Consider the following 20,909-nt stretch of genomic DNA (forward strand, 5'->3'; position numbering starts at 1 on the left):
GCTTTGGCACTGTGTGCAGGTGCCAAGTCCTGTTGGAAAATGAAATCTGTATCTCCATAAAGTTGGTCAGCAGCAGGAAGCATGAAGTGCTCTAAAACTTCCTGGTAGACGGCTGCGTTGACCTTGGACCTCAGAAAACACAGTGGACCAACACCAGCAGATGACATGGCACCCCAAACCATCACTGACTGTGGAAACTTTACAATGGACTTCAAGCAATGTGGATTCTGTGCCTCTCCTCTCTTCCTCCAGACTCTGGGACCTTGATTTCCAAAGGAAATGCAAAATTTACTTTCATCAGAGAACATAACTTTGGACCACTCAGCAGCAGTCCAGTCCTTTTTGTCTTCAGCCCAGGCGAGATGCTTCTGACACTGTGTCTTGTTCAAGAGTGGCTTGACACAAGGAATGCAACAGCTGAAACCCGTGTCTTGCATACGTCTGTGCGTGGTGGTTCTTGAAGCACTGACTCCAGCTGCAGTCCACTCTTTGTGAATCTCCCCCACATTTTTGAATGGGTTTTGTTTCACAATCCTCTCCAGGGTGCGGTTATCCCTATTGCATTAACCATTTAACTTCGGACTGGTTTCTCAACGGGTGCCAGTAACGCTGCAAAGAAGGATTCGCTTCAGAACTGAAGCTCAAAGATGGAGCGAGACTGAAGTTCTGCCATTTTTACTGTTTATTTCGCATGTTAGCTTGTTGAACTTGGCGTGGAAATAGAGCAATGTCAACCACTACACAAACACTTTATTTCCCTGTGTATTTATTAATTGTCAAAACTTTGTAAGCTCTGAGGTTAAAAAGCATTTTATAACTGTCTCTGGGTGAACCTAAATTCTGCAAGTTATTGTTATAAATAGGACTTTGAACAAATGTTCAGCTGATTGCTGAGTTTGGTTGTGGATTTTTGACGTGCCAAACACGTGATGCCAACAGGGGAGCTGCAGAGCGCCCTCTGGTGGACAAACTCTGCAACAACACCACTCATAACATGATGCAAGGAACTGTTTCTTTTTTAATTGTCATTTATCGGCTGTTATAAACACTGATACCGATTTATCTGCAATTAGCTAATATTGGCCAATAATACCGGCACGCTGATTTATCGGTGGGCTCTGCTAATAATCAATATTTTTGTAATAAAATTTGTGTCAAATGTGTGTTGGTGTGTTTGGTAGTGAATAATCAGCTGAATCTGCAGCTTCTCTGCTTTACGGAGCTTTGCAGTGCCTTTCAGCTCGTTGTTAATCTGTCCGGCTGCAGCTTTCCCATTCTGGTTCACACTCAGCGCTCTCATGGCGTCGTTTTCAGAGAAGAAGCTGTAATGCGCCGCTGTACAAGCTAGCGAACATGGTGGAGCATTTTAGCAGCTAAAGAGCCAGATATTTTGCTCAGGAGCTCCTCAGGTGGCACAAACGTGAATGATCATGTTGCTCTGTAGCTGCTGGAGGTGGTTTCAGCTTCATAATGTGATAAATATCAATGTTTTTAGCTTCTTCTTCTGCTGCCCAGTGACTTAAAAAACAAGTTACTCTGCTTTTAAACATAAGCACGCAACTTCCTTGCAGTGAAATCAGATTCAGATTCATTCCTTATTGTCCTCAGTGGAGGAAATTTGTTTTCACAGTCTGTACAAAGAGCATCTTCAATATGAATTCTAAACACAAACTACGCCTAGTACACACATATATGGACAATATACACATATCTACACATATCACAAAAGTGACATTATTAATTTGTCTGTGAGTTTAACGCTCTTATAGCGCAGGGTACAAAACTTTTTCCGAAGCGTGCCTTTTTGTAGAGCAGCTGTCTGTATCTACGGCCAGATGGGGGAAGGGTGAAGCATGAGTTGAGAGGGTGGCTGGGGTTTTGTACTAGGGTAGTTGCTTTACGAGCAGTGGCAGTATTAATGAGGGCTGGCAGGTTGGGAGTGGGAAGACCTTATTTTGGAGGAGGTGTTAGTAATTTTAAGAAGCTTATTCTTATTATGGTGAGAGAGAGCATGGTGAAGTAGCAGGTAGCAGAGTACAAGAGGATGGGTTCAATGATACTACGGTACAGGACAAGCAGTAGGTGCGGTTTGACTGATGAGTCCTGAGCTTACGAAAACAAAAAGTCTTTGTGGATGTCTGCGATGTGGTGATCAAAACTCAGTTTATTGTCCATAGTGATGCCAAGGTACCTGAAGCTGTCAACAATTTCTACTGGCTGGCTGTTTATGGTGATGGGGCAGTGAGGGGTGGAGAGTTTACGGCGTGTGTCCAGGATGAGTTCCTTTGTCTTGGTGACGTTGAGGAGGAGGTGACTGTCCTTACACCATTTTGTGAAGTGGGCAATGGATTGGTGATACGCTACAACTGATTCTGTGTCAGAGAGGAGGGCGAGTATGGCTGTGTCATCAGAGTATTTGAAGTATTTTGTAATGGGAGAAGGGCTAATGCAGTCATTGGTGTACAAAGGGTAGAGAAAGGGGCTCAGGACGCAGCCTTGGGGGGCTCCAGTGTTGACAGTAATGGTGGTGGATGTGGTGCTTCCCACCCTCACTGCCTGTGGTCTGTCACTGAGGAAATTATGGATCCAGCGAATGAGGAGAGGTGGCACATGGAGGTGGTGGAGTTCAGTTATCATGGTGTGATGTTGAATTGGGTTGAAGGCAGAGCTAAAGTCTACAAAGAGAATCCTGGCATAATCCTGGGAGTCCAGATGTTGAAGTAGAGTGTGAAGGAGGCATGCTACAGCGTCTTCTGTTCCTCTTTTGTCCTTGAAATAAGGACAAAAAAAACCCTGTTACCCAGCTGACGAGTCGTGTTGAGTAATGCGCTATTTGACTTTGTCCTTTTTACTGGATTAATGTTAAGTTGTGTTATATCATCGAGTGTCCGCTCAGTATGACTGCGAGAATGTGTCTCTACTGGTGAATCCACAGCTTCATACACTGAAACAACAAGCAGTGCAAAGTGTGAAATTTCTCTGGGAACATCGTGTCATCACGGAAGCAGATTCATTTCACTTCTCCTGACAGAAAAAACATGTTTAAAACTGTGTTAGAAGAAATTTTCTGTGCAGCTCCTCTGAATCAAAACCTCTCTGCTCCCTCTGAGATCTGATGTGGAGCACAGACTCGCTCTAAAAAGAAAGAAAAGGCTCATGGGAATTTTTAACAAGTGGGTTACCCAGTTTGGCCTGCATTTAGAGTAGCGAGTGAAACTCCCTGCCAGATAGTTCCTCTTCTGAATCGGAGCCATCTCAGACTGCTGCACCTGGATTTAATCTAGGCTGGAGTTTAAGTTTTTAAAGCAACATTATGTAAGATGTGATTGTTTGTGTGATTTGGCGTCCTACAGTAAATAAGGACAGCTGTACGCGTGCATTTGTTATGACCACTTTACTTTGCTAACAGCCAAACATCAAGCAAGAGCGACAACAGGAGACCCAGCAACATTACTGACGAGTCCAACAGGAAGAAGTCCAGCTCGCCGTCTGTCCAGAAGCCTCCCACTCGGTCTCTCTCTCTTTTTCTCTTCTTAGCTTCCTCTTTTGTTTCTTTGCCTCTGCCGTTAGCTATGCTATTAGCATGTTGCTCGGAACTTGGGTGGCAAGCTAACCAACAAAGCTAGCCAGCAACCCACACAGGAGCTCTTACAGTAACGTTACCGATGTCCGAGTGTGTTAGCTAGTAAGTTAAACGTCCAGGTTTCTAGCTAGCAGCTAAACCTCTGTCTGATTTAATTTACTAACAGCCAAACATCAAGCAAGAGCAGCAAGACAAGACACAGCGAGCTAATAAGTTCTTACTGACTAGTCCAACAGGAAGAAGGACAGCTTGCCGTCTGTCCTGCGGCCTTTCAGCTCTTTTAACTCAACAAATAAAAACCAGTCTGATATTTACTCTTGTCCGGTCTCTCTCTTCCTCTGACATCTTCTTCAGTCTCTGCAGCCTCTGCCATGATTTCCAGGTGCTGCAGGTGAACATTTAATGTACGGGAATTCAGATCACCTACAGTGCAGGAGGAGCCTGAACTAAACATGAAAACAAGAGCTGATGTTATGTTTGATTTGAAACACCTTCTTGTTAGTTAACTTAAGATTTCATGTTGTATGTATTGATTTAATGTTGAACGCGGTGCCTTTCATTGAGTTTAAAGTGATAATCATTGTTTGCTTGAACCAGGTGAAGGCACGGTGCACATGCGCGTGTGTGCACGTGATCAGCTGAGAACATCAGGGAATTAGTTTACAACAGAATGTACTTTCCAACCTGTAGAACAGATTTTCAGCCTAACTGGAGTGGAAAAGAGCACGACTAAACCAGAGAAGAAGAGCAGTCTGAGGTCATCAGAGTGCTTTAGTGGAAAATCAGTGGAAAGTCTTGTAATTGTTCAGAGTGCGACCTCTGGAATCGATTTGTTTCACTGCTCTCCCCGCCGGGAAGCTTTTCTTTGGCTGCTGCTACATCATGACATTCAGATGTGTCAGTAAAAATCTATAATTATGAGAGAAGTCGCCCCCGACGTGCAGCAGATGCCTTCCTACACAAAAGCTCGTTAAACATCACCCATCCCCACCGAGTCCACCGTCATCCTCAGACACCATGGTAACAGACGAGGGAACATCACAGTGTTCACGCTGCTCGTCTCTACATCTGTAATATGCTCAAGAGATATCTCCGTCAACTTAATTCTGTTTCTGGTTTAAGTGATCATTTCTGTAATTTTTTTTTTTAAACCTGGGCCCTATTTTATACACACTATATTGCCAAAAGTTTTAGGACGCCAATATTTACATGCACATGAATGTGAATGACATCCCAATCTTCTTTGAGAAGCACATTTGTGAGGTCAGGCACAGATGTTAGACATGAAGGCCTGGCTCGCAGTCTCCGCTCTAATTCATCCCAAAGGTTCAGGATCGGGTTGGGGTCAGGACTCAAGCTCTCCACACTAAACTCACTCATGTCTTTATGGACCTTGCTTTGTGCACTGGTGTGCAGTCATGTTGGAACAGGAAGGGGCCTTCCCCAAACTGTTTCCACAAAGTTGGGAGCATGAAATTGTTCTAAATGTCTTGGTATGCTGAAGCATTAACAGTTCCTGTCACTGGAACTAAAGGGCCAACCCCTGAAAGACAACCCCACACCATAACCCACCCCAAACTTTACACTTGGCGCAATGCAGTCAGGCAAGTACAGTTCTCCTGGCAGCCGCCAAACCAGACTCGTCCATCGGATTGCCAGACAGAGAAGCGTGATTCGTCACTCCAGAGAACACTTCTCCACTGCTCTAGTGTCCAGTGGCTCCGCGCTTTTCGCCGCTGCATCCGATGCTTTGCATTGCACTTGGTGATGCAAGGCTTGGATGCAGCTGCTCGGCCATGGAAACCCATTCCATGAAGCTCTCTACGCGCTGTTCTAGAGCTAATCCGAACGCCACATGACGTTTGGAGGTCTGTAGCTATTGACTCTGCAGAAAGTTGACGACTTCTGCGCACGCTGAGGCCAAAGTGGGGGCCACATAAAAAAATCACAGAGCGTGGCTGAGTTCCTGTTGTTCCCAATGGCTTCCACTTTGTTATAATAGCACTAACAGTTGACCGTCATTTCAGAATGGACTTACTGCACAGGTGGGAGCCTATCACGGTACCACGCCTGGATTCACTGAGCTCCTGAGAGCGAACCATTCTTTCACTAATGTTTGTAGAAGCAGTCTGCAGCCTAGGTGCTTGATATTATACACCTGTGGCCATGGAAGTGCTTGAAACAACTGAATTCAATGATTCGGAGGGGTGTCCTAAAACTTTTGTTGATATATTGTATGTCCAAAAATATCCTCATGCTCATGTTGATAAACATGTCAAGAAATACAAGAACGATGCAGACCTCAAATACAGTGCAGGTCTCATGTCGAAGCCCTGATGTGACAGCAGGTTTTTAATATATGTGGAGCGTAGTGCTATATTTTTACAGTGGTTTGAATAATCAGGTGTCAGATTCTCTACTTCGTGCTGTCTCAACTTATGGCAACAACCCTCTGCGTTTTCCCCGACAGGAGCAGTGAAGGTCAGTCTGCTGGGAAACCACCAGCAGCTGCCGGTCAGACGTTGGTAAATGTTTGACCAGGTTACTATCAGCTGCTGAAGCTGTTTTGCATTTTGAAAATTAGCTGCGGAAGCATTCGGAGTGAAAGTGTCTGCAGCCGGCAGATAAAACAGACGTGTCACCTCAGGGTGCTGTTGATGGCGCCCAGTTCGTTGGCCTGTTCACACTCTGTGGCGTCCGACATCGTGTTCGCTGCCTGGGAGTACTGAAGGGAGAGAGAGGAACTGTTAGTAAGAGGAATATTAAAGCAGCCAGAAATCATGCTAATAATTATAACAATACAATGATCCCTAAACAGATTTCTTTGACTTTAACCCCTACAGAGCAGTGAAGAGTGAGGAGAAATGTTTTTTCGTCACTGTAAATTTCTATGTAATTTCGATTTATGTTTTTTTGTTGACATTTTGGGAAATACAACTGGCTTTCTTACTGGGACTTAGATAAGAGGTACAAAACACAGGTGGGCTGACGTTGACCTTTTATACTGAAGGGAAACGAATGATATCTCCAAATTATTCAATATATATTTTTCTTAGAGACGAGTCCCCAGAGACGCCCCTCTAGTACAGAGACTCCTTTCACTTTAGCCATGAAGGGGAAGATGAGCGAGGAGGAAGAGGATAAAAGATCATTGAGCGCTGACAAGATCTGTGGTGAAGTAACCAGAACCAAGAGTCCATAAGAACCAGATTCCAAGGCTCTGTTCAAAACAGAAGGCAGCTGCCTCGCTGCCGTAACAGACAGGTGCCTCAGAAGGCATCACTTTCGCGCGAAGGCGTCTCTATGAGCGTTGGTTTGAAACAACCTTTTGGGGCAGCATTTACTGCAATGTGTGACGTCAGCACGGCGTCTCTTTAGGCCCCGTCCACACTGCTGCGTTTTGGTTTTAAAACGGAGACCTCCCAGACTAAAATGGACTAAAATGGTGAAAACGCTGCTGACCCCGTTATTTGTTTTAAAAATCTAGGTAGCGTTTTAGTGCGGACAGGCAAAAACGGAACTTAAAACGATGACGCAGACGCTCGGCTCCTGTTTGGGTCTTAATCATACAAAGCAGAAACACGGTTCTACTCTACACGATTGATTTGGTGTTTTTATTAAAATATTTTGTACAGTGCAAAAAACACTTCCAGCCTACACTTGTACTGTGCATGTCACCGTATTTCCTTTGCAGCCACCGCCGCTTTTAACTCCCGTGTTACATTCAGTAACAGTCCCAGCTCGTCATTGGTCCATGCAAAATAAAATCTTGTGTGATTCTTCGTCTGTAGTACTTTATTGTTTTGCCAAATCTTCTGAAACTACGGAACAGACCATCTGCTTTATATTTACACCGCATGCCCAGTGTATGTGAATGCCTTCAAAACTGACCGTTACAGGGGCAGTTAGAAGACATCTAAGAAGACAGGAAAAGATCGTTTGATCTGTTTCAAACAGCACTCGATGCCTCGCTGCCCTGTATTTAATGGGTTTTTTACCCATTTCGAACAAGGTCATTGTCAGATAAGGCTTAACTTACGCTGTAGTACTTCCTTCCTGCTCTAACTGTATAAAACACTACATTTTTATAGCTCTGTACTCTCTGCTGAATCTAATCTACCTAAAGTTTGCTAATATTAGCCACCGTGACATTAACCAAGTAGAACCGTAGAATCAAAACTAGACATTAAGTTTGTTTGACTGCTGCAGAACAAGCCTTTATAGACAGTTTTCCAGCCTACGCAGGTTCAAAATAGAGATTTCAGGTATTGCGGGCAACCTGCCGAGTTCCAGATGGGTTGGAACTTGACAGGTTCGTGCTGACGCAGCACACATTCTTGCTTCTGTTAATCGTTAACATGAGTTTCCCAGCTGACGGTCAGCGAAACATATCCGACCTTCACTGAGACGAGTGCAGATGTCCCAACAATTCAGGGCCATTACAAGACAAACATCAGGCTGCGAGCCAAGAGCTGGCAAACACTCAGCCTCTACGTGGAAACCACCAGAGGAGATAAGCTGAGTGTGTGTTTTCTGAATCAGCTGGAACGAGTACAGCTAAAGCTCAACGGGTTAAAGGACTTTGTTGTGCAGAGATGAACAGGTGAAGTATGAAGTCTGCATGGGTCGACTCTGAGGCTTCCAGAACTGGAACTCATGCATCATATTGACGACATGCAACCCTAATGACACACGCTCCCATAATGTCAATCAAACTGCGATTGCATAAAATACAAGCCTCTGTTGTCTAACATCAAAATGACATCAGACACAAGGGATTATGGGTAATAGGTATATTATGTCCAGACTCGTGGATGTTGTGACCAGTGGTACATTTTTGCATTATCACATCAAAAACAAATGTTTAAGTTAACATTTGTTTTCTCTGGTTCTCACCTTGTTGTAGTTCCCAGACTTGATGCCCACTGGGATCTTACTCTGTGAAACACAGCAGAGATCAACAAACAAACAATCTATAACAGACAGCTTCTTCTAAACAGCAAAATACATTGTTCCTACACATTGTCTGACACTGTCAGACTGTGCTGCAGATTTTTCAGAACATATTTGACATCTGAGTACAGCTACATGTTTAATATATAAATAACTTGTTTTAAAATCCAGCTGTTAACTCGGATGTTACATTCTGACCTGGTGTTAAGTTGCCACATAATTGGCAAATGATTGATGCAGAAAATAAGTCTGTTTACTTTTCTGATGTCTGCATCACAGATGGTGTGGAAATCACATATTTACTTTAAAACTAAATTAGTCACGGATGTCCAGATTTAGTCAACTTATAATGCTGCGTTCAAGCCAAATCTATCTATCTATCTATCTATCTATCTATCTATCTATATATCTCTCTCTCAACTAAAGGGCAACTTAAATTTGCCTGTATTCAATTAAAGTAATACAGCAAACAATCTCTGAAATTCATCCTCTCTGCACAAGCCGATAGACAGGAAAACATCTAAAAATGTCAAAACTTTAGGAAATATACAACATTTTCTACCGATGTAGCTAGATAGGAACAAAGAACGTATATTTATGTTAGTTGATTTCAATAAAATGGCTTAATTTTTAATTAACACCAAGGGCACTGGTGAGAGTTCACCTGTGTGTACAGAAGAAACATCCGATTGTTTCATCAGTCTTTTGTTTGTTTATGTTTGGAGTCCTGCAGCTGAAACTCATATATATATAAAAAAATACACCCCTCACATTTTAGTAAATATTTATTATATCTTTTCATGTGACAACACTGAAGAAATGACACTTTGCTACAATGTAAAGTAGTGAGTGCACAGCTTGTTTAACAGTGTAAATTTGCTGTCCCCTCAAAAGGTAATAAATATTGACACTTTTTGGACATTTTTACTAAGGGGTGTACTCACTTTTGTTGCTAGCGGTTTAGACATGGCTGTGTGATATGTTATTTTGAGGGGACAGCAAATTTACACTTAAAAGATATTATCAAATATTTACTAAAATGTGAGGGGTGTGAGATACTATATAAAAAGCACAGGCTATCAGAGTACAACAAGTTATTGAGTATGTAGAAATGTAGCTGTATAGATAAGTTGTATTAGTATTATTGTGTATGTGATTGACCTCTGACCTCTGGGCAGGGCTCCACATGGCAATCTTTGATGGAGCAATGTCCGTCGTCAGGCCAGAAGGGACATGGTCGCTTCAAGTTCACCTGGAGGAAAGACAAAATGTCGGTATGGAGTCACCTTTCTTTACCTTAGGGAAGCCATCAAACACAGCTCAACATTGTATTACTTACTACTAAAAGTAATATTATAGCCTTTCTCTAAACAAGTAGGATTCCAGATCTCATTTACTGGCTGCCAAAATAAAATAACGTGCAACATGTCACAGCCGCCTGTCACCGTCAGTCCATCACATTCTGCGGGTTAAATCCTAAAATAGAGCAGCCATCAGATATGAGCTGCAGGTGTGAGGATGGAGATGATCACAGGATGGATAAGGTGTGACTTGTCACGTACATTATTAAATACAGCCGAGCTGGACAAGTTTGTCCGTCTGTGATGCTAACATTAGCGTTAGCTCTTTCAGAATCATTGAGGCATGCTAGTTTTCTGGCTGGCGTCAGCGAGCCTCTCTGATGCGTCGTTGAGTAGTTCACACATAATGATTGGCCCGACGGTCGGCAAGCTCTGCGACAAACCGGGCTTGAAATCGTGTTGTGTGAACTCGGCTTAAGTCGTTGTCCAATGTGACGTACCAGCACTGCGACATGTTCAACATATCTGAGCAGCTGTTATGAATAAATACAACTTTACTTTTAAACATCATGATACTATTTGAATAATTATAGAATATTGTCAAGTATACCACTAATGTAATATCTTCTTAAATCTGAATTTCTTATAAAAATGTGTGGACAAGTATCTTCATCTCTTTAACAGATTCTACTGCGTCCCTGGAGTTTTAAGTTTGGCTAGAAACATAACAACTTAAGCAAATCAGAGTAAATACATTATTTAAATGTTGCTGCTGACTTCCCCCAGCTGCATTTCATCAGAGCATGAGGCGATATCATCTGGACCACAAATGTAGAAGCAGCTTCTGAACAGTTAATCTTTAAACCAGTTTAACACGTTAATTAAAGTATTGACTGAATACATCATGGACTTCAGCTGTATTTCGCAATGTTTCATGAACACAGAAGTCGTCCTTCCTGTTGTGTAACAGCCTCCTAACGCTGCTAAATGTGACCACATACTAAAACGACGTCTGCTTTCTCCGACCACAGCAGTTACACATGAAGCGCACACAGGTATTTTGAACCTGAATATCAGGAAGTGTCCTATCCACAGAGCTGTTTACAGCAGCAGCCACCTCCAGTACTCTGCACCAGGCCAACTGAAGGACATGCATGCTGTCGTCCAGCAGGTCAAATGTGGGACAGCAGAAAACTTGACAAAGATGTCTTTCTGTATAAATGAAAAATATTTATGTACATAATCTTATTTTCAACGTGACTGTGCCTCTCCACACTTCTAAATGTTATTGGGTTTTTTTTCTTGCTACAAAAAGAAACTGCTCACTGGCCCAGTCAACACTTCCCCTGATAGACAGTGGGAAGAAAATGCAAACGAGCAGCTCATTTGGCACCACAGTCCCTTAAAGTGAAAAAACTAACAAACAATAAGTACACCGGCTGAATCCCTGTCTGCACACTATTCCCGATGAGTCCATGAGGGTTTAGGGCTGTCCCTCAGTCAAATCGTCAGGTGCATGACATCTCTCTCGCAGACTTTTTAAGCCCTTTGTGCAGACTTTCTGTAAGTCTACATCTCTGCAGATTTTGCATGAGAGCATTACCCAGCGTTCATAGCATTGCGACATTAAACACGGGGTTACCAGGGGAAGCTGGCGTTAAAAAAAAAAAAGAAACATAGAAGGAGCAACGACAAGAAAAAAGAAGTTTACGTGTAAGTGTGTTATATTTGTTTTGATAAAAACAATTATTTGAAAACGACCTCTTCTCCACAGGTTATTTTCAAATAATCCATTTACTCTGCAGGAGCCTGGAATACGGTCAGATCAGATAGTCGGTCCCTTCAGTCACTCAACTGTGAAGAAAGTAAAAAGTCCCAAAACCCACAATTGTTTTGGCGTAGTCAAGAAAACATGATATAAAGTTAAAGTTCTTTGAAATCCGTTTTAATTTTTGCCAAGTTTTTGCCATTTTTCTGAATTCTGTGATTTTCAATATAAGTACGTTTAATACTCAGAAAATATAAAAAAATATACATCAATTTAAATGCATTTGATGTATTAAACCAAATGTGCACATATATATATATACATATACACACACACAAACACACACACACACATACATACATACATACACACACACATATATGTTAAAATGTAACCCTGTGTGCAATTATTACTGGGCACAATTCAAAATGAATGTATTGTTCAAAGCTTGTACTGTGAATTGTCCCCTATTAATATCGGACTCCGTCCAAACAACCACGAAGCCTTCAACGAGCTTGTGGCTTGCACATAAGACTGTATAAAAGTTCATGCATCTTCTGATGTGTTTGCACTTTTGAGAGGTTGTTGAAGTGATCAGCTGTTCGCTCTGACATTGGTGTTTAAAACATCTCATCTCCCCCCAGAACTTTAATATTTTTGATTTATAAATCTGGGTTTCACTCCTTGTTATGATAAAAGGGCTGGAAGGTGTTCACAGTGAGGCAGCAGCTCTTACTCTGTAGTATCTGAAGTAGTCTTTCTCCGTCAGCTTCTTGATGCGAGGGTAAATCTTGAAGTTGTTGAACACGTCGATGCTCTCGACGTCACAGAAGCAGTCGTCCAGGACTCCTGTCAGCTGAAGCAGAGCGGAGAGAAACAACATCACGATGAGACAACAGCAAACTAAGGGGTCACATCTTTACAGAACATGTCATCTATCCCTTTGCTGCAGTTGTTTCCTCATCTCACTCAGTTGATGTATTCAAAAAAGCTGAAACTGCTGCCACTGACAGGAAGAAGATGCAAGTGCAGATAAAAACAAGTCATACACGACACTGAAGCAGGACCATGATCTGCTTTTATCTAGGTTTTTAGTGATGTGTTCATTTAACAACTCCAGCCGCTTCACCACTGAGGCTCCACCTCTCCACAGCAGGAGGCCCGACAGACGGACTTCCATACATAATACATCGAGGCCGGCTGTTACCTGAACCCCTACAGGTCATTCAAAACTCAGCCTCCATCTTATCTGCAGGAAGCTTCAGCACGGCCTGCTGCTGACGTGTTAAACTGAGACAGATGTGTTAGACCTGAGGAGCAGCTGAACAACCGGAGTGAGAATCTGAGAGCTGTAATGAGTTCAGTAAACACAGAGGGAGGCCGTTAACACCACCAGGCTTATTAATGACACAGGTAACCAACCATCACCTGTGGTCTCAAGCCACTGGACACACCTGGTTTAACTGGCAACAACAACAGAGTTTAGGGCTCGTCAGAGTGCTCAAGAAATTGGGGTGGCACCCAGTGATTATTTCATTACCAGTTAAATTGCTGATTAATTTCTCAAATACCCAGATGTATTATTTGGTCTATAAAATGTCAGAAAATAGTGAAAAAACAAAACAAAATGGCCGTTACAGTTTCCTACAGGTCTAATGTAGTCCAGAAAACGTTCTGAGAAACTACAATTGAAGGATTTCGGCTTTTGTTTGAACTGATCAACTGACTTATTGTTTCATTTCTAAAGTAAATATATTAAAACTTTCCTAGAAAGAACAGCATGTAACACAACACACCAAAGTCTATCCAAAGTGGTGTTATCCTTCGTGTCTCTGTGGGTTTTATTTGTTTAGAGACGCTGCGCACCTTCAAGCTGAAATATAAAATGATCATATCGGTGTTTCATCATGCGTTTGCCTGGTCACACATTTTTTTACACTTTTATGGAAACCAGTCACTGCCTGAAGGTAGATCTTTGTAAAAGAACTATGGCTGGTTATTGTTTTATTATTTTTACGCCAATTCTTTACATGTAATTCTTGCTTTTCTGCTTATGCTTTATTTTACAGGTGTGTATATTTTACCAGGAGAAATAAAAAAAGTAATTACAGGAAAAACAGACATAATATTCAGCATCCAATCAGTTGTTAACAGCAGGGCAACTGAACATGCAAACATGAAACTGGTCATGCAAATTCAACATTTATGGCATAAATTAGGGTTTCAATAATAATAATAATATAATAATAAATGAAAATTGATGTTGTTTTAAATTGAACTTTTCTTCAAAGGAATTTCCTATTTTACCAATTATTTGTGCCACATTACTGGTAATTCTAAAAATTTTAAACATTTAAAATGAATCCTTTTTTACACCTTAAATAAAGTTTTTTTTATACAAACAAACCCAAAGTTGAATCATTAGACTAAATGTCAGATTAAGATATGACCAAGCATATGGAGCCAGCTGTAAGACGTAAACCACATGACCTTCTCCTGTCCTACTTTTTAAAACTTATTTATGCTGGTATTGCAATAAGTTGAAGAGGAAGAAGAATTTCGTCACCTGCTGCCCCCAGAAACACCTGGAAAGTCTCAGTATGATACAAAACACATGAAACCAAAACACAGCTGACCTCTGAGTGCAGCCGTCCACCGAGAGCCAGGAAAGGCAGCAAGAGACAAATCCCTCTTAGCATGCTGCTTCTTCTGTGTTTTGATTCAAGTTAAAACTTCCTCTGTGTGAACTTTATGGCCTTATGTGACAGCAGCAGCTCTGTCTGTCGCTGCAGACCTCCAGCCCCATGCCGAACAGAGGCCCCGCCCCCAAACAAGCAGCTGTCAAACAAAAAACCCGCCCCTCTGCCGGCGCATCTCAATTTGTAGTCCTCTTCCTGGGTCTGAGCAGTTAGGAGCACTTGTTAGCTGAGTCACAAAATACTACAACTCCCATGTGAGAGGAAATAGGCGTGAGCTCTGCCACTGCCAATCAGATTACACCACGCTTTTCTTATGGAAATAACAGCAGTTTGGCTAAAATAAATCTCTAGCGTCGGTGTTTCAAGACGTTTAATTTTCAGAACAGCTTATTCTTATACCTCCAAATAGTGTAAATATTTATAAGAGGAGTTAGTCAACTGGAATAAACAGCAACGTAGTTTTAAATACACACATAATTAACGTTAATGTGACAGTCATGTAGTTAGTTAGTTCACTTTAATGTGAACTTCCGCTAATAAATGTGAGCTTGAATATACAGTTAGAAATAAAATGAAAAGAGGTTAGTAACGTTATTTAGCTATTTGCAGACAATGTCTGTCGTTTCCTGGTTATTATAAAAGATTGACTTTTATGTTAGAAGTGTCAGAAGATACAAAAGAAGATTAATAACGTGACTTCACACACACAGAGGTGACGTTGATGTTACATTAGCTAGTGGTGCGTTCCATTTACCTCGAAAATCGGAGAAAGGTGCTGGAAATGACAACAGATTTATGTCGGAAAACCAAGAGTAATGCCTCTGTCCACTGTAATACCCGGCGATAACAACGCATTACCCGGCATTTTACACATACAAACACCGCAGCAAAATATATACGCTGGACAGGACTGTGTGTACGACTGATTTAACGACAAACAAATAAAGACGGGATTATTTAAGGGGGCGTTCCAGTTGAATTTTCTGACTTCGAACTCGGAAATTCCCGACTTCCCATGTGATGTGGAACGCACCATAAGATGACAGTAGAAAATGCTAGAAGATTTCCTGAACATTAAATAACTGTTAAAGCTTTACATTCAATTACAAACCCCGTCAATAAAATACTATAAAAACATGGTGTCGACTTTAAAAAGTTACAAAACACAGCGTGGAGGTGACTTACATGGCAGAAGCAGCTCTGGTCCTGGCTGTCCGCTGCTGCTGCGCTCGGATGCTCACTGTGCTGCGTTTGAGGCTTCGCGTTGTTTTGTTGAAACCATCCCAGAACAAAGTTCCCAAAGAACCAGGCTAACAGCAAAACACCGAACGCTTGCGCGGTTACTTTCCACATCACTCACTGTGCTGGCGGTGCGGCGGCGGTAGAGGAAATAAAAATAAAAATAAAAATAAAAACAACGACAATACAGTTGGAGTTCTGCAGTCTCGGCTTGTCCTGTTGGTAGCTTCGAGCTTGAAGTTAGCATCCGCAGGCTAACAGTGGCTATTAAAACCAGAGCGGGTTGGTGAGCTGAGCAGCCCGATGTCTGGAGACCCTTACACAGACATTTAGACCTCTAACTCCCCTAAAAGAACTGGGATCATCGTTTTAAGATGGTACATGACTCGAGAAGTTATTGTCCACCAGCCTTCCCTTTTAGTTTGTTTCAAGTTAGCGAAACAACGAGTTTTACTTCCGGTTGAAATATTTCAGAATAAAACACCTGAGCTCTGTTAATGATAAAATCAGTTAAACTCATCAGTTCCAATATAATGAAAGTATCCCAAAACACAAAACACTCCATGTTCAGGACAACTTTATAATAATAATGATAGTATTCATTGTCGTGGATATTGATCTATTTCATTGGGGAGATTTGAGCAAATAAATTCATTACAAATCATTGTCTTTTGATAGATTTATTGCAGGAGATAAAACAGAGAAGAAAACAAAACTTCAGCTCGGTCAGACGTCTGCCACCAACGGCAGTGTCAGACATCTGGCCCACAGCAGAGGACAGATTTCACATTTAAAGCAGGGAAACTACACCCTCACACAGTGGCCTTAAAAACTCCACAACCCATTGGAATGGAGAGGCAAAAAAACAGATTTTCATACACAAACCTTGAACATGACAATGAGTTCACTGTACTCCAATGGCCTCCAAGGTACCCAGATCTCATTCCATTAAGGCACCTTTGGGATGTGGCGGAACGGGAGATTCGCATCGTGCATGTGCAGCCGACAAATCTGCAGCAACTGTGTGATGCTACCCTCTCAATATGGACCAAAGTCTCTGAGGAATGTTTCCAACACCTTGTTTGAAATTATGCTATGAAGAATTAAGGCAGTGGCCAGTGACTGTATCTTGGAGCTTTTTCTCTGATCCACATTCGGGAGACTTAAATTACCCTTATTTAAGATCATTTAGAGATCAGAGTAAGACATAAATGAGATCATATGTGTTTGTTTCTCCTGAGTTGAATTTGAGAAGTAGGAGAAAAGGCCTTTAGTCTTAACTTAGAAGTAAAAGTAGCTCATTGTCTAGGAGAAATGAAAGAAACAAGAGATCTCTATTTTGATTTTGCATTCCTATGGGAGGAGCTGCAGAAAGAGGAGGCGGAGTGACACTGGCAAGGGGAGAGTTTCAACGTCACACTCCAGAAATGAAACTTTGAGTTCAGACCGACAGCAGAGCAGAGTGTTTCTGTCTAAAAGAATATAGAAGTGAGTTCTTCAGGTCTTTCTCAACAAGTGACTCAAATACTGGTGAGTGCAGCTGATCATATTTACTGCTTTTCAACAACCAGCATTAACTCAAACTTACAGCTCTAATAAAAACAGACAAAAAGTGTTATAATACTTTGACTTTTGTTTTCAGTGTGTAGATATGTCTGCAGCCAGAAATCTGCAATCTGAGTATCAGTTCCTTTGCTCCATTTGTCTGGATGTGTTCACCGATCCTGTCAGCACACCATGTGGACACAACTTCTGCAAAAACTGCATCAGACAAAACTGGACTGTTACCGTCCAATGCCAGTGTCCTATGTGTAAAGAAACGTTTAACCCAAGGCCTTATTTGAGGGTCAATACTTTCATCTCTGAAATGGTTGCTGAGTTCAGACGGTCAGCTCAACATCAGCAAGTTGCCAAACCAGGTGAAGTTCCCTGTGACGTCTGCACTGGAACCAAACTGAAGGCCCTGAAGTCCTGCCTGGTGTGTCTGGTCTCCTACTGTGAGACTCACCTGGAGCCTCATCTGACAGCTTCAGGCCTGAAAAGACATCAGCTGATCGACCCTGTGGAGAACCTGGAAGCCAGGATGTGTATGAAGCACGATAAACCTCTGGAGCTGTTCTGTAAGACCGACCAGACATGTGTCTGCATGCACTGTCCTGCTTTGAACCACAAGATGCATGATGTTGTTTCTTTGAAGGAAGAAAGTGAAGGAAAGAAGGCCAAGCTGGGGAAGACAGAGGCTGAAATTCAGCAGATGATCCAGACAAAACGACAGAAGCTCCAGGAGATCAAACACTCTGTGAAGCTCAGCAAGGAAGATGCAGACAGAGAGAAAGCAGAAGGTGTTCAGGTCTTCAATTTTCTGATGGTGTCAGTTCAGAGAGGCCTGAAGGAGCTCATCGACACCATCGAAGCGAAGCAGAGAACAACAGAGAAACAGGCTGAAGGCTTCATCAAAGAGCTGGAGCAGGAAATCTCTGAGCTGATGAAGAGAAGGACTGAGGTGGAGCAGCTCTCACGCTCTGAAGACCACCTCCATCTTCTCCAAAGCTTCCCCTCTTTGAAGGATGCCCCATCCACCAAGGACTGGACAGAGGTCAGCGTCCGTGCACCATCATATGAGGGAACTGTGGTGAGAGCTGTGGCTCAGCTGGAAGAGACGCTCAGTAAAGAGATGAAGAAGCTGCTTGAGTCTGAGCTGAAGAGGGTCCAGCAGTATGCAGTGAATGTGACTCTTGATCCTGATACAGCACATCCCGAACTCATCTTGTCTGAAGATGAGAAACAAGTGAATCATGGCCATGTTCGGAAGACTGCTCCGAAAAAAACAGGGAGATTTTCTCATTATAATTTTGTTTTAGGAAAGCAGAGTTTCTCTTCAGGAAGATTTTACTTTGAGGTTCAGGTTAAAGACAAGACTAAATGGAATCTAGGAGTGGCCAGAGAGTCGATCAACAGGAAGGGAGAAATCACAATGAGCCCTAATGAGGGTTACTGGACTATATGGCTGAGAAATGGAAATCAGTACAGAGCTCTTGCTGACCCGTCAGTCCGTCTCTCTCTGAAGTCTCGGCCTCAGAAGGTGGGGGTGTTTGTGGATTATGAGGAGGGTCTGGTCTCCTTTTATGACGTAGATGCTGCAGCTCTTATCTACTCCTTTACTGGCTGCTGCTTCACTGAAAAACTCCTCCCCTTTTTCAGCCCCTGTAGAAATGACGGTGGTACAAACTCTACCCCTCTGATCATCTCTCCTGTCAGTCTAACTGCCTGATCTTGCCAACAAATACTTTATAAAATGACATTAAGATTTTACGTCCTATTTTTTCCCATACTGTGTAAATATATGCCAGACTAAGTACTGACACAGCAGTTAAAACTAAGGGTGTTCAATGTTTGGTTTGTAAGAACAAACCACACATTGAGAGACTGATTATTGTTTAAATAAGATTAATTATCATTTAAGGTCACAAATATACATATTCAGTGGTTAAGTTCAGTGTAAATTTGTTTTCTTCCGAATGTATCTGGTTGTTCTTTCATCAGTTATTATACATTTGCTTAATTTTACATATGCTGTCTTTTTACTGTTTCAACCCCCCCAACAAAACTATTGATTAATTAATTTTTCATGCATCCCACACCCAGTGATGGCTCCATCTTGAGAAACCCATGAGGGGAGAAATTGTTTAAGACCACAGAACTTAGAATCCCAATGGCTTATTCCTCCAATAGCCATTGGTCGTTTGGTTAACTTCTTCATCACCCAATTAGGAAGGGTGTACCTTTATTTTTCTACATTACTTTTGGTCAAACAAAAGAGTGCTGATCCCAGACGTGAAACCCCCTTTGATCTATAGGAACAAACAGTCTTTTCTCTAAACTAGTCATACAGAACAACAGGGGTTGTCTCCAAATCGGTCGACACCCAATCTTTGATGTCTATTAAACAGTTAAACAAATGAATTCTTCTGGCACTAATCAAAGAGGTGTCAGTTTTATTCACATTACAAAGAGGAGATAAACAATGGTTTAATTAACATTCTGATGCAATTGTCTGGCCTATAATCCAGCAGGTTACATTTTTGGAACACAAAGAACACTGAAAATACCTTTGGTAAGAAATATCAGCATTGTTGTAATTTTTCAAACTCTACAATACCAAGTATGCCCAACTGAATTTGTTGGAAATGTGTCTAAAGTGATGTTCAATATATCTACTTTCTTTATTGTTCATTAAATGTTGTTTGTAGTAGTATGTCCTCGTATCCCTGTGCTTAACTGTTCCTGAAGAACCGGTAACACCATGTGAGGGTGAAACGCCAGGAGGAAGTTAAGGCTCCTCCTGTGGTCCCATCCACACAATCTCCGTCCACACCAGCGTTTTAGCTGCATCTCAGATTTGATCTCCGTCTATATTAAAACGACTGATAACACACATCTAGTGGCCGTTCACGTACACCAGGCATGCGCGTAAACACGAAGCAGCAGATGGACTATTCCGTAGTTACAGAAGATTGGCGAAAGAAGATGAAGAACCACACCACATTTTATTTTGCATGGACCAATAACGAGCTGGGACTGTTACTGAATGTAACACGAGAGTTAAAAGACTTTGTGGCAGACGGGAGGTGCAAACGTAGCAAAAGGTCTCCGTTTTAAAACCAAAACGCAGTAGTGTGGATGGGGCCTGTGTAAAATATGTAGTTAGCAGAACACTGTATGAAAACTGTGTGAGCTTGCCAAACCCTCGAGGCTGCTAAGAGTAGTACAGGAGTATAAATGGGGCTTAAGGGAGGGGGAGGATGAGTGTGAATCACCCCCTCCCAACAGGTTGTGAAACTGTGTGACAAGTAGCATGTGACAGAATAAGTTAAAATTAATTTTGAGGTGAATTAATTAATTTGAAAAGCTAATTTAACTTCAATGTTAATACAGTACTAGAATATTACATTTTCAGGACATCATTAGGGCCCGAGCACGACCGTGCGAGGTCCCTATTGAATCTGCTCGGATTATATTTAGGGCCCGAGCACGACCGTGCGAGGTCCCTATTGAATCTGCTCGGATTATTTTTAGGGCCCGAGCACGACCGTGCGAGGTCCCTATTGAATCTGCTCGGATTATTTTTAGGGCCCGAGCACGACCGTGCGAGGTCCCTATTGAATCTGCTCGGATTATATTTAGGGCCCGAGCACGACCGTGCGAGGTCCCTATTGAATCTGCTCGGATTATATTTAGGGCCCGAGCACGACCGTGCGAGGTCCCTATTGAATCTGCTCGGATTATTAGGGCCCGAGCACGACCGTGTGAGGTCCCTATTGAATCTGCTCGGATTATATAGGGCCCGTTTTTTTTTTTTTTTTTTT

The 20,909-nt window shown here is 42.2% G+C and overlaps 2 protein-coding genes across 2 annotated transcripts in view; one reads left to right on the forward strand and one right to left on the reverse strand.

Moving 5' to 3' along the window:
• ero1b (endoplasmic reticulum oxidoreductase 1 beta) overlaps window positions 1–15,992 on the reverse strand; it is a 40,527-nt gene extending 24,535 nt beyond the window's left edge. The window contains exons 1-5 of the mRNA XM_046046285.1: window positions 15,490–15,992; window positions 12,342–12,461; window positions 9,705–9,788; window positions 8,480–8,521; window positions 6,226–6,308 (exon numbers count right to left, since the gene is read on the reverse strand). Of these exons, the coding sequence (XP_045902241.1) occupies window positions 6,226–6,308; window positions 8,480–8,521; window positions 9,705–9,788; window positions 12,342–12,461; window positions 15,490–15,657 (497 nt within the window). The 5' untranslated portion in view covers window positions 15,658–15,992. The remainder of the gene's footprint in view (window positions 1–6,225; window positions 6,309–8,479; window positions 8,522–9,704; window positions 9,789–12,341; window positions 12,462–15,489) is intronic.
• Window positions 15,993–16,983: 991 nt separating this feature from the next.
• LOC123969166 (E3 ubiquitin-protein ligase TRIM39-like) lies at window positions 16,984–19,798 on the forward strand. The gene is made up of 2 exons (XM_046046293.1): window positions 16,984–17,073; window positions 17,186–19,798. The coding sequence occupies exon 2, from the start codon at window positions 17,195–17,197 to the stop codon at window positions 18,812–18,814; it is 1,620 nt and encodes a 539-aa protein (XP_045902249.1). The 5' UTR covers window positions 16,984–17,073; window positions 17,186–17,194; the 3' UTR covers window positions 18,815–19,798.
• The last annotated feature ends 1,111 nt before the right edge of the window (window positions 19,799–20,909 follow it).

The sequence above is a fragment of the Micropterus dolomieu genome, linkage group LG01 (genome assembly GCF_021292245.1).
Source record: "Micropterus dolomieu isolate WLL.071019.BEF.003 ecotype Adirondacks linkage group LG01, ASM2129224v1, whole genome shotgun sequence".
Classification (NCBI taxonomy): domain Eukaryota; kingdom Metazoa; phylum Chordata; class Actinopteri; order Centrarchiformes; family Centrarchidae; genus Micropterus; species Micropterus dolomieu.

Bases quoted from the DNA above. Each gene is read 5' to 3' on its own strand.
- LOC123969166 (XM_046046293.1), top strand. From the start codon at position 17,195: ATGTCTGCAGCCAGAAATCTGCAATCTGAGTATCAGTTCCTTTGCTCC.